The sequence below is a fragment of the Electrona antarctica genome, assembly GCF_951216825.1.
Source record: "Electrona antarctica genome assembly, chromosome: 14".
In the NCBI taxonomy this organism is placed as follows: Eukaryota; Metazoa; Chordata; class Actinopteri; order Myctophiformes; family Myctophidae; genus Electrona; species Electrona antarctica.
The window spans coordinates 49910256-49924750 of record NC_136795.1 but is presented as its reverse complement, the minus strand read 5'-3'; the positions used below and the strand labels follow the sequence as shown (position 1 = coordinate 49924750).

Sequence of the window (14495 nt, the reverse complement as noted above, 5' to 3'; positions counted from 1 at the left end):
GCCACATTTTCACGATTTTTCAAAAATAGCAGACCTACAAGCTTGTAGCGCGACACTCGGTGCCGCGCTACGAGCTTGTACACCACGAGCTTGAAACACCAAAAGGGGTTCCCGCCCCAAAATGGGTTAAAGGGCCACTTCACCCCTTTTGCAACCAGATCTTATTTTAATTAATTAAGTAATTTGTGTTTTTAGATATTTCAGTATTTCAAAGTGTCCACGGGCTCCATGATGTCATGGACACTGGGCTCACTTCCTTCCTGGACTACAATTCCCATAATGATTTGGTGCACTGCTCCTCCTTGTGGATAGGGGGGAGGGCTGTTTTACTGAGACAACATGTAGTCCAGGAAGTAAGTGAGCCCAGTGTCCATGACATCATGGAGCCCATGGACACTTTGAAATACTAAAATATCTAAAAAACACATATTACCCACACAAAAACCCCAGGAAAGTGTTTCTTGTCCCCCAAACATCATTGAAATAAGACCTGGTTGCAAAAGGGGTTAAGTGGCCCTTTAAGCAATATTACACAAGAAAAAAAAAATCATATTTTTTTATGACACATGTAGCCACTAGATCGGTAGCATAGCAACCCTCCGCTCTGGGAGAACAGCACAGCTGATTTTGATGTTTTGATTAGGCGTGCCATCATGCTCGTTTGAAGCACGGCTACAAATGGCTACTTCAACCAATCAGATTGCTTCCTCGAAAACGACCTGTTGTATAATGAGTGGTGGTTACAAATCCTATTGATTTGAGAATGTTGGACATACGTACATTTATGATATTCTTGAACACTGACAAACTTATCTACTGTAGGTCCTTTTTGCTTCTTACAGTGGTAATTCAAAGTACAATATTACTTTGTCTGTTATCATTACAAGAGATCCGGATCTTTACCATTCTCTCACAGGCCTGCTTGCCGTCCATGAAACCCTTGGGAATGGCATTTGGAGTGAGTATTTCATACCTGCCCAGAAGAACAGAGAGAGAGATAGAGTTTGATGGCTGAAACCACAGTATAAGCATTGCACTGTACCTCCAAGCTGAGAGAGAGAGAGAGAGAGAGAGAGAGAGTCCAAGAGGGCAGAGGGGGGGGGGCTGTCTATGTACTCGTGACAGGTGGAGTTCTGTGGAGATCAAACATCATCTATCTTTCATCCATCAACAAAGTACATGGAGTCACTGTTAAGGCCTCATTCACACGTATCAAACGAATGTTCTGTGCTCTGTCTGTGATGACCACCCCGAGCGGCAAGGACGGAGTTCTCCGTTCTATCAAATAGTAACGCCCAGCGCTCAGGACGGAGATTAATAAAAGGATGGAGATGTATTGATATCCAAAACCGAGCGCATCGCTCCACAGGCTGGGAGCGTATGTTGCGCAACATTCGATGTAATTTCCGGTTGGGACGTCATCGAAAATGTTCCCCCCCATTTTAGCTGATGAGACCGAAAATCTTAAAACGTGAATAACTCTTGATCTAAATCATTCCGTCCAATTCTAAGCAAAGATTATATTTTAGACGGCCCATCGCGGTCCCGTCGCTAGTCGCGTTAGAATTAATCATACCTCCCGTTGTTGTCGATCGCCTCGGGAGTGTTTTGGCTACATCAAGCTACTTCGGCTACATCCGGGATAGCGCCTGGTGCGTCGCTAAATGTGCTCCGTTGCTGAAAATCGCTGGGCGTTCTGATTTAATGGTCCTAAATACCCCCGGGCGTTCGTGGTGTTATCACAGACAGAGCACAGAACATTTGTTTGATACGTGTGAATGAGGCCTTAAGGATCACACACACACACACACACACACACACACACATACATCCGTGTCCAGTAAGAGTGGAACAGAGAGATACTTTCAGCTCAGTTGGAGATGGGAGAATAGAGCGTCGCAGTCCCGCCCCCTTTCATGACGACGCCAGGCCCAGGAAATATAGTTTCCAATGCATTTTCCCCCTAGACATTTCAAAAAGTATTTATTTAAAGACGTTTACACCGCGGACAAACTCTTGTCGTGACAAATCATGACAACAAATATTTTGGACCAAACAAATAATTACAAAGAAGAAAAACTAAAAAAAAAGTGTTGTAACCTGCCGTTTTTTTCTTCTTTCTAATTATTTGTTCGGCCCAAAACATTGTGTTTATTGTCATGATTTGTCACGACAAGAGTTGGCTTTGTCCGCGGTGTAAACGTCTTTAAATAAAGAGCGTATTCGAAAAGTCTATGAGGAAAATGAACGGGGATTTCTTTTCCGGGTCTCGCGAGGGGGCGGGACTGCGACACTAGAAGAGGGACAGAAAAGAGTAGATCAGAACCAAATGATTCCATTTGGTTCTGATCTACTCTACTCTTGCTATAGAACAGAATAAAATAGAATGGAACCGAACCGAAGACATGACTAGTATACATAGACAAAAACATAGACAAGTGACCCAAATCATCCATTCATTTATGTGTCTGAAAAACATGGTCTTGGTACAAAACATTCAATAATTTTTATGAAAATGTGTTTATGTGTTTTATACAAATGCATCGTTTTAACCAGCCCTAAGCACTATATACCTCGCTTTTTCATAGAGATGTCAAGGCTTTATGTGATAAAAGGTACATGATTGCAGCAGTGTTGTATTCGTCAACTAAAACTAAGACGAAAAATGTTTGTCGACTACCTTTTTCCACCGACGAAAACTAAATGGAAACTAAATGAGAACTAAGCTATGATGACACTTTTGTCAACAAATAAAAACTAGACTAAAATAGTGGACAAGAGATCCAGTATAAGTCATTTTACACTTGGTTGCATGCTGAAAATAGCCGATCTACAAGCTCACAACGCGTCGCAGCGCAACGCGTTGTGAGCTTATAGATCAGCTATTTTCAGCAAGTGTAAAAACAGTCATTACGACGGCATCGAGGCCCGCCAAAATACTTTTTAGTCGACTAAATCAACTGTAAATTCAGTCGACTAAAATCACATGACATTTAGTCGACTAAGACTAGACTAACACTAAGACATTCCAGGTGACTAAAAATGTGACTAAAACTAAATTAAAACTATTCAAGAGACTAACGACTAAAACTAAAATCAAAATGTGCTGCCAAAAGCAACAGTGTCATTGCGGTACCTCTGCCGGAACTCCTGGAAAACGATGCGGTTGGGGAAGCCTTGCCTACAGATACGGATGCCCTCCAGAACGCCATTACACCTCAGCTGGTCCAGGACCAGGTGGGGGTCCAATTTACCTGCCTGGGGGGGAGGCAGAGGAAGAGGAGGGGGGCGTCGAGGAAGATGAGAAGAAGGAGCAGGATTTGGAATTAAGACAAGGACAAAACATATAACAAGCCTCTTAGGAGAAGAAAGTTACTCAGTCCAGTGTCGCTCCAATTGTATTACTAGTAAGTGTACCGCTGCTACTATATATATATATATATATATATATATATATCTCTCTCTCTCTCTCTCTCTCTATATATATATATATATATATAGATAGATAGATAGATAGATAGATAGATAGATAGATAGAGATATATATATATATATATATATATATATATATATATATATATATATATAGGGGTGTAACGATACATTTGAACAGCGATACGATATGTATCACGATAAATGGTTGACGATACGATACATGGACGATATTGGTTCATTATGGCGATCCGATATAAGTAATTAAACCCCTCTGACCTCTGAGGAGGATTTAAGTGATTGATTTAGGAGAAGCTTTGAAAAGAAACTCATAAAGGATTGGATAGTTGACTTGAGACTAGTAGTCTCAAGATCTAACTCACCTTCTTCTAAAGATCTTTTTATTTTTTTTAGGGGGGGGGGGGGGGGGGTGTCAGTCCTGAAAACAGACACCATAAAATGTATGGTTCAACTGACATAATTATGAACAAGATGCAGGGACGTGCAGAGAGTGTTAAGGCTCATACATAGTCTGGATTTTCGGTGATGAGGTGACCACCGAACTACAACATGACGTCACAAGCCACGGTGAAGAGCAAACCACTGCCACCGCTCCAGCCCTTCTCTCTGTTTTTACTCACCACCGCTCAACGTTATTTCAGCCCTGGTGGTCAGCTCACCACCGGAGCGGTGGTCACCTCACCACCGAAAATCCAGACTATGAATAGGCCTTTAGAGAGGCAGGGGCTGAAATCCATAAGAGGGCACTTTTGGACAAAAATAGCAGATCTACAAGCTCACAACGTGCCACGCTGCAACACGTTGAGAGCTTGTAGATCAGCTATTTTCGGGGCGCAACCCAGCACTCTTTAGCTAGTGGAGATGCGGCGTATGACATGGACTTCTAAACAAATTTGTTCAACACAAAATGCTGCGTTCAAGTTCAGGAGACTTTGGAAAAAAGCAATTGTCCTGAATGCAGCCTTTGGGTATGTCATGGAAAGGAAAGGAGTGGCTTGTGCATTTCTTCCACCATAGTAAATCCTGCATTTGTGGTCTAAAGGGCAGTTGTTTTACAGACGGGTAAAAGGGCAGGGGCTGAAGCCCCCCTTTGAGGTCTATGTGTGCACGTCCCTGTCTGACATAATAATGTATCAGTCAGTTGAGTCATAATTATTATGAACAAGATGACACTCACCCTCTTCTCATGGTTGGGTATGATGCAGCGGACAAAGTTGGGGTTGGTGTTCCTCAGCGTGGCCATGAGCTTGGACAGCTGCTCCTTGTACAGCTGGCCCACGGTGCGGAACATGCCCTTTTTAGTCTTGTAGGCCGCGCCGAATGCCGTCTCGTTCATGCCTGCCACCTGGTCCAGACCCACAATACGATCAACTAGGATTGGAGAGAGAGAGAGAGAGAGAGAGAGAGAGAGAGAGAGAGAGAGAGAGAGAGATTTGTTGTAACGATAGTGAAGTGTACACAGTTGTGAATAATAGGATCTAGTGTGATACTACTTGACTTGACTGGAATAGTACATCACTAAAGGTGAGATGTGAATAAATCACAGTAGAAAAGGGCAAAGCCTTGATACTCAATTTATATACGCATTTCTGACAACATTTTGATTGGATATTCATCAGAGAATGTTGTCCATGAAATGTGTAGTTTCCAAGGAAGCCGTTTTTTACTGTTTTAGTCAAAAGACAGTTGATTGTGGGTCCTTGATGTAGTACTGTGCTACAGCAACACTATCCGTGCAAGGCTTGCTTCTCTCACACACTCCACTGAGTCCAGCAAGCTCTCCAGTCAGGCAGAACTGGACACCAAAGCACAGCCAGGGCAGATCGTCATCATACTGTACACACCTTTAAAGATGGAGTGCCGTGATTTTTTTCACACCCTAAAACACGATCACCAGGTCTTATTGTTATATAAGGAGGTATCATTTCTTCCAAAAAGTGTACAGTATTTGTTAAAATGTTGTTTTTATGTGGGCACGCCCACCAGTTCATTAGGTATGCCTGGTTTGCCTGGTGGGTAGTGATAGGTGGTGATCCACCTGACCTGAAGCCGCACCCACAGCTGTAGTTGTATGATAAAGGGGGAGGGGTTAGGGGAGGGGCTGATAGTGTGATGTCACTATATTACTGTTTATTTCATTGGCCCGTTTGACTGTCAAGGGTTCAGCCTCCAGGAAGAAACCCTAAATACAAAGTTAATACACCATTGCACATAAAAACGACTCCAGGGTGTCTAATGAAGTACTGCCACCTCATAGACACATGGAAAACTACAAAAATGGTGGCACTCCATCTTTAAAATGTAACAGAATGGCTGCCATGATGGATGACGTTGGAAGGCAAATACCTGACTAGAGCCAGGCCGATATCGGTTTAGCCAATATGTCAGTATACTTACTTACTATAATAAGTATTGGCAATTACCCCAACTCCCGATTTGTAAAAAAATAAATAAAAAAATCAAAAGTACCAGATCTTGTAGAAAAATTGTGAATGGCCTATTCACGATGTAAATGGGTAAAGCTGCACTATGTAGCTTTCCTCCTCTACCACGGATTTGACTCCAGTTTCCTGCGTAAGTGCTGACATGTATACCATTGAGATAATAGCAAATATCCCCTGCTATATCCCGCTTGCTCAGGGGATAAATTTAATCTTGACCATCAGGTCAAAATTCACGTCAGTTCCTGTGTCTAGGTGAGATCTAGATCTAATAGCTCTGTGATTATTATTTTTTTTAGTCATGACTCATGACCATTTGTTGTTGCAGATGTATGGACTGATATTGTCAGTATCAGTACAAAGGCAGTCCAGCCATGCAAAGCCAGAGGAACAAAGTGCAGCTATGAGAGAGAGAGAGAGAGAGCAAGGGACTGATGAGCAGTGTTGTTTTCGTCGACTAAAACTATGACGAAAAATGTTCGTCGACTGCCTTTTTCCACCGACGAAAACTAAATGGAAACTAAATGAAAACTAAGCTACGATGACTAAAACTAAGACTAAATATATCGACAATTTCGTCAAGAAATAAAAACTGCTTCTTTTCAGGGCATAACACGTGAAGGTGTGCAGTGGCGTGCACAGATAGACACTAGGGGGTGCTAGAGCACCCCCTGCCCTTTTGGCAATGTGCCCTTTTGAAAAAAAAAAAAAATCTATTTTTTTTCAAAAATAGCAGACCTACAAGCTCGTAGCGCGCCACTCGGTGGCGCGCTATGAGCTTGTAGATCTGCTATTTTTCAATAGCTAAAGCATAACATAATGCTAACACCAAAAGGGGTTCCCGCCCAAAATGGGTTAAGGCAACCGGCCGGTTCCACGGGCTGCACAAGGTGCCCTTTTTTTACTTGAGCACCTGCCCCTCTAAATGTCTGTGCACGCCACTGAAGGTGTGGAGCATAGGTTATCACTATACGCAGACGACCTATTGCTCTAAAATCCTGTCCCTTGTCTTCCTTCCATCCTTTCAATTCTGGAGAAATTTGGCTCCTTCTCAGGATACAAGCTGAATTTACAGAAGAGCGAGTGCTTCCCAATAAATCCAGCGGCTTTACAACTCCAGCAGGCAGACGTGCCTTTCAATCTTTGTCACTCTGGCTTCAAATACCTTGGAGTTAACGTAACCCGCTCCTCATCTCTCTGCGCTGCGAATTTTACTCCCCTCCTTACACAAATGAAGTCCGACTTTCAAAGATGGGGTAGCCTCCCATTATCACTTATTGGGAGAATGAATGCAGTTAAAATGAACTGTCTACCAAAATTCCTCTACTTATTCCAATCAATCCCATTGTTCCTGCCCAAATCTTTTTTCAAATCAATCAATCAGGCTATCACATCATTCATCTGGAACGGCAAGGTACCCAGAGTCAACAGATCACTACTCCAGAGTTGTAATATTAGCGGAGGGCTGGCTTTACCAAACTTTCTATATTATTACTGGGCAGCCAACTTCAATAAACTATCATTTTGGTTACTAGACTCAGACAACTCCTGGTGCCAGCTAGAAGCTAAATCTTGCATGTCCACCTCTCTCTCAGCTCTACTTTTTACCTCCTTACCAATTTCTCCTCCCAGTTGTACTAATAACCCAGTAGTGCTAAACACTCTAAAGATTTGGTACCAGTTCCGTCATCACTTTAAGTTCACCTCCGCTTCCATACAGGCCCCTATCCAGAACAATCATGCATTTCCCCCTTCTTTATTAGACGAGGCATTCTCCATATTATGGAAGCGTAAGGGCATTAAGACTTTCTGGGATTTATACTCTGAGGGCACCTTCTCCAGTTTCACCTCCCTGAGCTCCAGATACTCTATACCTCAATCACACCTTTTCAGATATTTCCAAATTAGACACTACGGGCCCTATTATGCGTGTCTTAAGTACCAGGTCTTATGACTTAACTTAAGACCTGGAGGCGTGGTCAATGCTGTTTGGCCACTCAGAATAGCCAAATGGCATTGATCACGCCTCCAGGTCTTAAGTTAAGTAATAAGACCTGGTACTTAAGACATGCATAAAAGGGCCCTACATCTCGTCCAAGTTTACTGGTTTCCCTGCGCTACCCTAGCCTGGTTAATAAACCAGACCGAATCAGCCGTTGGCAAAAAAAAATTGCCTACCAGCGGATTACGGTCTGGCGAGGCTCAGTAGCACGCCTCTTTCCTACAACCGAGAACAGGTCGGACCAATCGGGACACGGTATGCAATATGGGCGGGCTTTGGTACAGTGACGTTCAATGCTTGAGACCTTTGACTGACAGTAGCTCTGACCAATTAAGTCAAAGAGAAAATGTTTGAACCCGCCCCCCGGGAAATGAAATCCAAGTGGAGCCAGCCCAGACTAATATACCGCGACAGTGTTGTGTGATATTAGTCGGGTTTATTAGCCAGGCTAGCGCTACCCACCACTCAGCCCTGGGATGATTTACTAATTCTGATATCTCATCAGAAGGCAGTTATTTCGCAGTTATACTCTAACATCATGTCACTTGATAAACACTCCACCAACAAAACAAAGACAGCTTGGGAACAGGAACTGGGTATTGCACCAACTCAGAAATGGTGGGATGGTGCAATCGACAAGGTTAGCTCCACCACCTCCTGTGCTCGTCTCGGATTAATTCAATTTAAGGTTTTACACAGAGTCCATTACTCTAAAGCGAGACTGTCCACTATATACCCAAACGTTACAGATGAGTGTGACAAATGCCATGGTTCCCCATGCAACCTTAGTCACATGTTTTTTTCTACTGCCCCAAACTACGCTTCTACTGGGAATACATTTTTAAGGCCCTCTCCAAGGTGCTCGGAGTGGATATACAGCCTTGTCCCCTACTAGCCATCTTCGGCACTCCTGCTGAGTCCCTGCGTCTGGACCTTATGAAAACAGACATCGTGGCTTTCACGTCCTTACTAGCCAAACGCAGGATTCTCCTGCACTGGAAGGCTGCCCAGCCACCTTTCTTTTCCCAATGGTTAAATGACGTAATGTACTTCCTCCAACTCGAGAAAATTAAATATTCACTCAGGGGCTCCAACGGTAAATTTGTTCTAAAATGGAACCCATTCATACAGTACTTCAAAAACCTACAGAGGTTACCCACAGACGAGACACCATGAGGTGTGTTCACCCACTGACTGCAGGTTGAGGTGCAAATATGCATATAGGCCTGGGCTCGGAGGCAGGTTTGGTCATGCGCAGTGTAGGCGGGTGGAGGCTGTAGGTAGGGTGTACTGGAAGGAGTGCTGATGATGAACAGAGCTATTCTCATTTTTGTACTTTTTTTTTGTATTTTTTTGTATTTTGTTTTTTTTCCAATAAGTGTCACTGTCAGGCGGAGGGAGGGAGGGTGGGTGTGGAGGCAGGAGGTCGTCCTCTAGGGAAAAAACTAAACATGTTTGTACCCCCTAATTTCTATTTTCTCCCTGTATATATGCGAGATACTGTATGTTGTGACCAACTGCTGCTGGTATGAACAATAAAAAACCATAAATACAAAAAAAAAAGAAATAAAAACTAGACTAAAATGTTATAGGAAGGGAATCCAGTATAAGTCATTTCACACTTGGTTGCATGCTTAAAATAGCCGATCTACAAGCTACGCAACGCGTTGTGAGCTTGTAGATTGTCTATTTTTTTAAGTGTAAAATCAGCCATTACAACGGCATCAAGGCCCGCCAAAATACATTTCAGTCGACTAAATCAACCGTAGATTTAGTCGACTAAAATCACATGACATTTAGTCGACCAAAACTAGACTAACACAAACACATTCCAGGTGACAGAAATGTGACTTAAAACTAAATGAAAACTATTCAAAAGACTATGACTTAAAAACAAAAAATCTAAATTTGCTGCCAAAAACAACACTGCTGATGAGGCCTATATAACCGTACAACCCACTGTTGTTTTTGGCAGCACATTTTGATTTTAGTTTTAGTCATAGTCTCTTGAATAGAGAGACATTTTAGTCACCTGGAATGTTTTAGTGTTTAGTCTAGTTTTAGTCGACTAAATCTACAGTTGATTTAGTCGACTAAAATGTATTTTGTCGGGCATTGATGCCGTCGTAATGACTGTTTTTACACTTGCTGAAAATAGCAGATCTACAGTTGGAGGCCATCGATATTGTCCTTTTCTTTTTGCTGAGGTTTGCGTGATCTGCGCAAAAGGACAGTTAACCCATTTTGGGCGGGAACCCCTTTTGGTGTTTTAAACTATGTTATAATTTAGCTATTGAAAAATAGCAGATCTACAAGCTCATAGCGCGCCACCGAGTGGCGCGCTACGAGCTTGTAGGTCTGCTATTTTTGAAAAATCGTGAAAATATTTATTTCAGAAAACTTTTGAGGTCAGGCCTAAATGGGTCAAATGATAAGGGACAATATCGGTGGCACCCAACTGTACAAGCTCTTGTGACGCGTTGTGAACTTGTAGATCGGCTATTTTCAGCATGCAACCAAGTGTAAAATGTCTTATACTGGATCTCTTGTCCACTAGTCCCTTCCTAGCATTTTAGTCTAGTTTGTATTTGTTGACAAAATTGTCAGTATATTTAGTCTCGGTTTTAGTCATCATAGCTTAGTTTTCATTTAGTTTCCATGTAGTTTTCCTCAGTGGAAAAAGGTAGTCGACGAACATTTTTTGTCATAGTTTTAGTCGACGAAAACAACACTGGTACAGCTACACACAGCGAGGGAGAAGCCAGTGTCACACAAAGAGAAGTGTCCTTATCGATCACCTGGAGCCTCATGGAGCACGCCAGAGACATTGTCATAGAAAGACGCTCTCTGAAACGTCTGAATGTCTATAAATATAGACACGTAGGCATGAGACACAGGGAAGAGAAAGACAGGACCGTGAGGGAGAAGATAGCCTATGGGCTCCATTTTCGTCACCGCTAAACCCCTTATACCTGAACTTCTTTGCCTTTTTTTTTTTTACAATTTTGCTAAACATTTTTGAATAGTTAAAATGGCCAGTCTACAAGCTCACAACGTGTCAATGTAGATTGGCTAGTTGAACTATTCAAAAATGTTTTTCAAAATAGTAAAAAAAAAAGGCTTAGGGATATAGGGTTTAGCGGTGACGAAAATATATTTTTTTAGGTGTACACAGTACACTCGCACGCACGCAAGCACGCACGCACGCACGCACGCACGCACACACGCACACACAAATATCACACTCCAAGTTATCACAAACGTTCAGTGATTTGCTGCACACTTTTCATCTCGTTGCTGTCGGGCAGAAACCTTGTATTTCCCAATTTATACTTTTCAGGAAATGTTGCATTCCAATGTAGTACTTATTTAGTCACAAGCTAACAGACAGACTTAACCACTTACAACCTGGCCTCCCCCCAAAAAAAGTATATAATAGCCAAAACAACCGATCCACAAGCTCACAACCTGCATTTGTGTTTCAAATATATATATGGAAATACATGGTTTCTGCTGCCCGACAGTGGGGATAAAATGGGAGAATAGGATTCAACAGTTAAATATGACTTAATTCAGTGGAATACTCCATGCGCCTTTACCAAAGCACTCTTATTATTTCAGGCTGACATTCGGTTATCATAGATGATTAAAACGTAATCTTGTTAAACTTGTTACTTAATCACATCCATTCCATTTGGTTTGTCATTCCAGCAAAAATATACATACAAAAAATCTCTTCAAAACAAAAACATTGTGTGCTCAACTGGAGTAGAAAAGATAACTTATCAATCATTCCTTTGGCTATGACAGATAATAATGTGTCTCTGGACTATGTCTCTTGTACAGACTACTGCTTTGTTTGGAAACGCTTTATCCTAGTAGTTAGACATTCCGTTTTTACATTTACCGTTTTTACCGTATATTTATGACAACACTGTACATTATATGCTGTGCGTGCCGTGCCGTCCATGTGTGTCTGTGTGCGTGCGTGCGTGCGTGCGCGTGTGCAGTATACATAAGACATATATTATGAGCATTACGGTCCAATCTTTGCTATATATTCTGGCTACATCCGGATCTTTGTATCCGTCAGACCTTGTCCCTTTTATTCCCAGATCACCAATCAGTATAATATACTATATTATATATTATGGTATAGGATACATAATACATATGTGTACTATATATTACTTACTTACTTACTTACTTACTTTATTTGTTTATTTGGACAGGACAATGCATATTAATGGACGTCACATGGACGTAAATACACCGGATATATCACCTCATGTGACACGCAATGGCAGCATAGCCACAGGGTATGAGGCAGGTGGCTGAAACTGTTTGTCTAAAATATATATATAGGCTATTACCATGGTGAGCTTCACGAGCGTGGTGGGACTCACCGTCTTTCCAGAGCTCGGACACAAACTTGTCAGTTGACTGGTGCAGCAGCGTGGCCACGTTGTCATTCAGGGGATCCATGTTCTTCATCAGCCACTCGTCAGCCTTGTAGTCCACCTGAGGAGGAGGCAGAAGACCATTATGCTTAACCCATTTAGGCCTAAAGTCGAAATTTAAAAAAATGTCTTCTAAATCATTTTCTGAAATACCTATGTTTCTATATCACTGGTGCTCAATATTTCATGTCAAGGACCCCCGGAGATATATGTAATTGGCCGCCGACCCCCATCTGAAAATATGTAGTTCCAGGCACCCTCCCAGAAGCAAAGATTTGAGTTAAAAACATTCGCTCTGAAATAATATATTAAAAGATTTGGACCACAGTTTCCCGATTTTTCGAAAATAGCAGATCAACAGCTGAAGCATAATATAATAACACCAAAAGGGGTTCCCGTCCTGAATGAGTTAAAGGGACATTTCACCGCCGGAAGAAACTGCAGTCGCTCAATGGTAATAGTATTTGTAGTAGATCAGGGGTTCTCAACGTCTTTGGCCGGGGACCCCCAGAGATACTTTGGCACTGTCTCGGGACCCCCGCCCCCCACTACAATAACCTTAATAATAGAGACAATACACCATAAATAAATACTGAAACCAGATATATCATTAGGGAAGGTGTATGTATGTGTATTATATGGGGGGGGGGGGGGGGGGTTGAAAATAATTTGAGGACCCCCCAAGATAATTTGGCAACCCCCAGAGGGTCACGACCCACGGGTTGAGAACCTGCAGTAGATAACAGTAGTGCAATTTGAAATACCCTATGGCCAAAAATAAGTCTGTGTGTTTGACTATAGGGTTTGAGGGATTGTTGAATTCCCACAATGACCATAATCCTTTGCTGCACTGCCCCTCCTTGTGGAAAGGGGGGAGGGCTGCGTGGAGGCGTGACTTGTAGTCCAGGAAGGAAAAACATCAGGAAAGTGTTTCTTGTGTCCTAAACATCATTAAAATACCCCCCCCCCCCCCCCCAAAAAAAAAATATATATAATAATCTACAAGCCCGCTACAAAACCATCATAATGCGATGCGTTGTGAGCTTGTAGATCTGCTATTTTCACCAAATGTTCGCCTATTATCACATACCCAATGACACCCAGACCCCCTTTCCACCAAAAGAACGTTCAGAACCAGTGCGGTTCCGAACCTTGGTGCTTTTTGCGAACCGGTCACGAACCGGCTGCATTTCCACCAGATTTGGTGGCGCTATTGTACCTAAACACAAAATGTTGAAAAGGAGGAGGATTCGTCATACACGCAGGCACCCCGAGGGCGTTGCACAACACAAGCCGATGTAAACAGTATCCACGAGGTTGTGATGTCACAGTAGGGTTACAAGTTATTACAACTATCCGATATGCCCCGCAAGCCTCAGCTGGATTCTGGATCGCGATGCATCCGTACGTTTGGATCGTCTCATGTTTGCGTTGGCAATTAACGTATTTTTGTTCCCTGCATGCTTTCAAGATGGTTGATCGCATAGAATATCTGCGAGCGTTCGTGCTGTTAATGCAGATCTTTTTTCTTTTTTTTTAATCCAAAAAACCTGTATGGATCAACAGCTGGTTTGCAGGTCTATGTCCCAATGCCCCGTCCATGATGTCATAATAGGGAAAGGCATCAGCCTTTTATAGCTCTATGATACCCCGCTCCACTTTTGGACAACTCCTTTTTGGCATCGCGGTAATCCGATTTTAGTTTCTTTAGTTTATTGATTATTTGCTCTGCCGTTCGAGTGAACCGAGCTTTCGCCAACTCTTCTACCAATGCCGAATATAATTTGGCCTTTCTCTGGGTACTCTCCAACTTCTCCTGAAACAGTCAGGAGATGCCCATACGGACAACAAACAATCAGTTTCTTCATCAGACCATTGCACATTCTTTGAAGATAGATAAATTTTTTTGCTGCATCGTTTATCTGTTATGTTATGTTATGTTGCGTGTGTCTTCGTCCTCCCAAGTTCCAACCCACTGACAAGTTCCAACCTACTGTCTCGGTTCACAAAGCGCTGCGTGCAATTACAAAGCTGAACCACCGTTTTTGTGGTTCACATTGGGAACGAACGTTTATGGTTCGGAACCAACTCATTTTCAGTGGAAACACTCTGAACTGGTTCAATATTTGGCGGGAAGAA

General features: G+C 42.5%; 1 protein-coding gene across 1 annotated transcript in view; it reads right to left on the bottom strand.

Moving 5' to 3' along the window:
• Positions 1-14495, bottom strand: part of LOC306937627 (myosin-10-like) — a 198123-nt gene that overhangs the window by 50350 nt on the left and 133278 nt on the right. The window contains exons 16-19 of the mRNA XM_079521502.1: positions 12303-12417; positions 4631-4824; positions 3137-3258; positions 904-973 (exon numbers count right to left, since the gene is read on the bottom strand). Of these exons, the coding sequence (XP_079377628.1) occupies positions 904-973; positions 3137-3258; positions 4631-4824; positions 12303-12417 (501 nt within the window). The remainder of the gene's footprint in view (positions 1-903; positions 974-3136; positions 3259-4630; positions 4825-12302; positions 12418-14495) is intronic.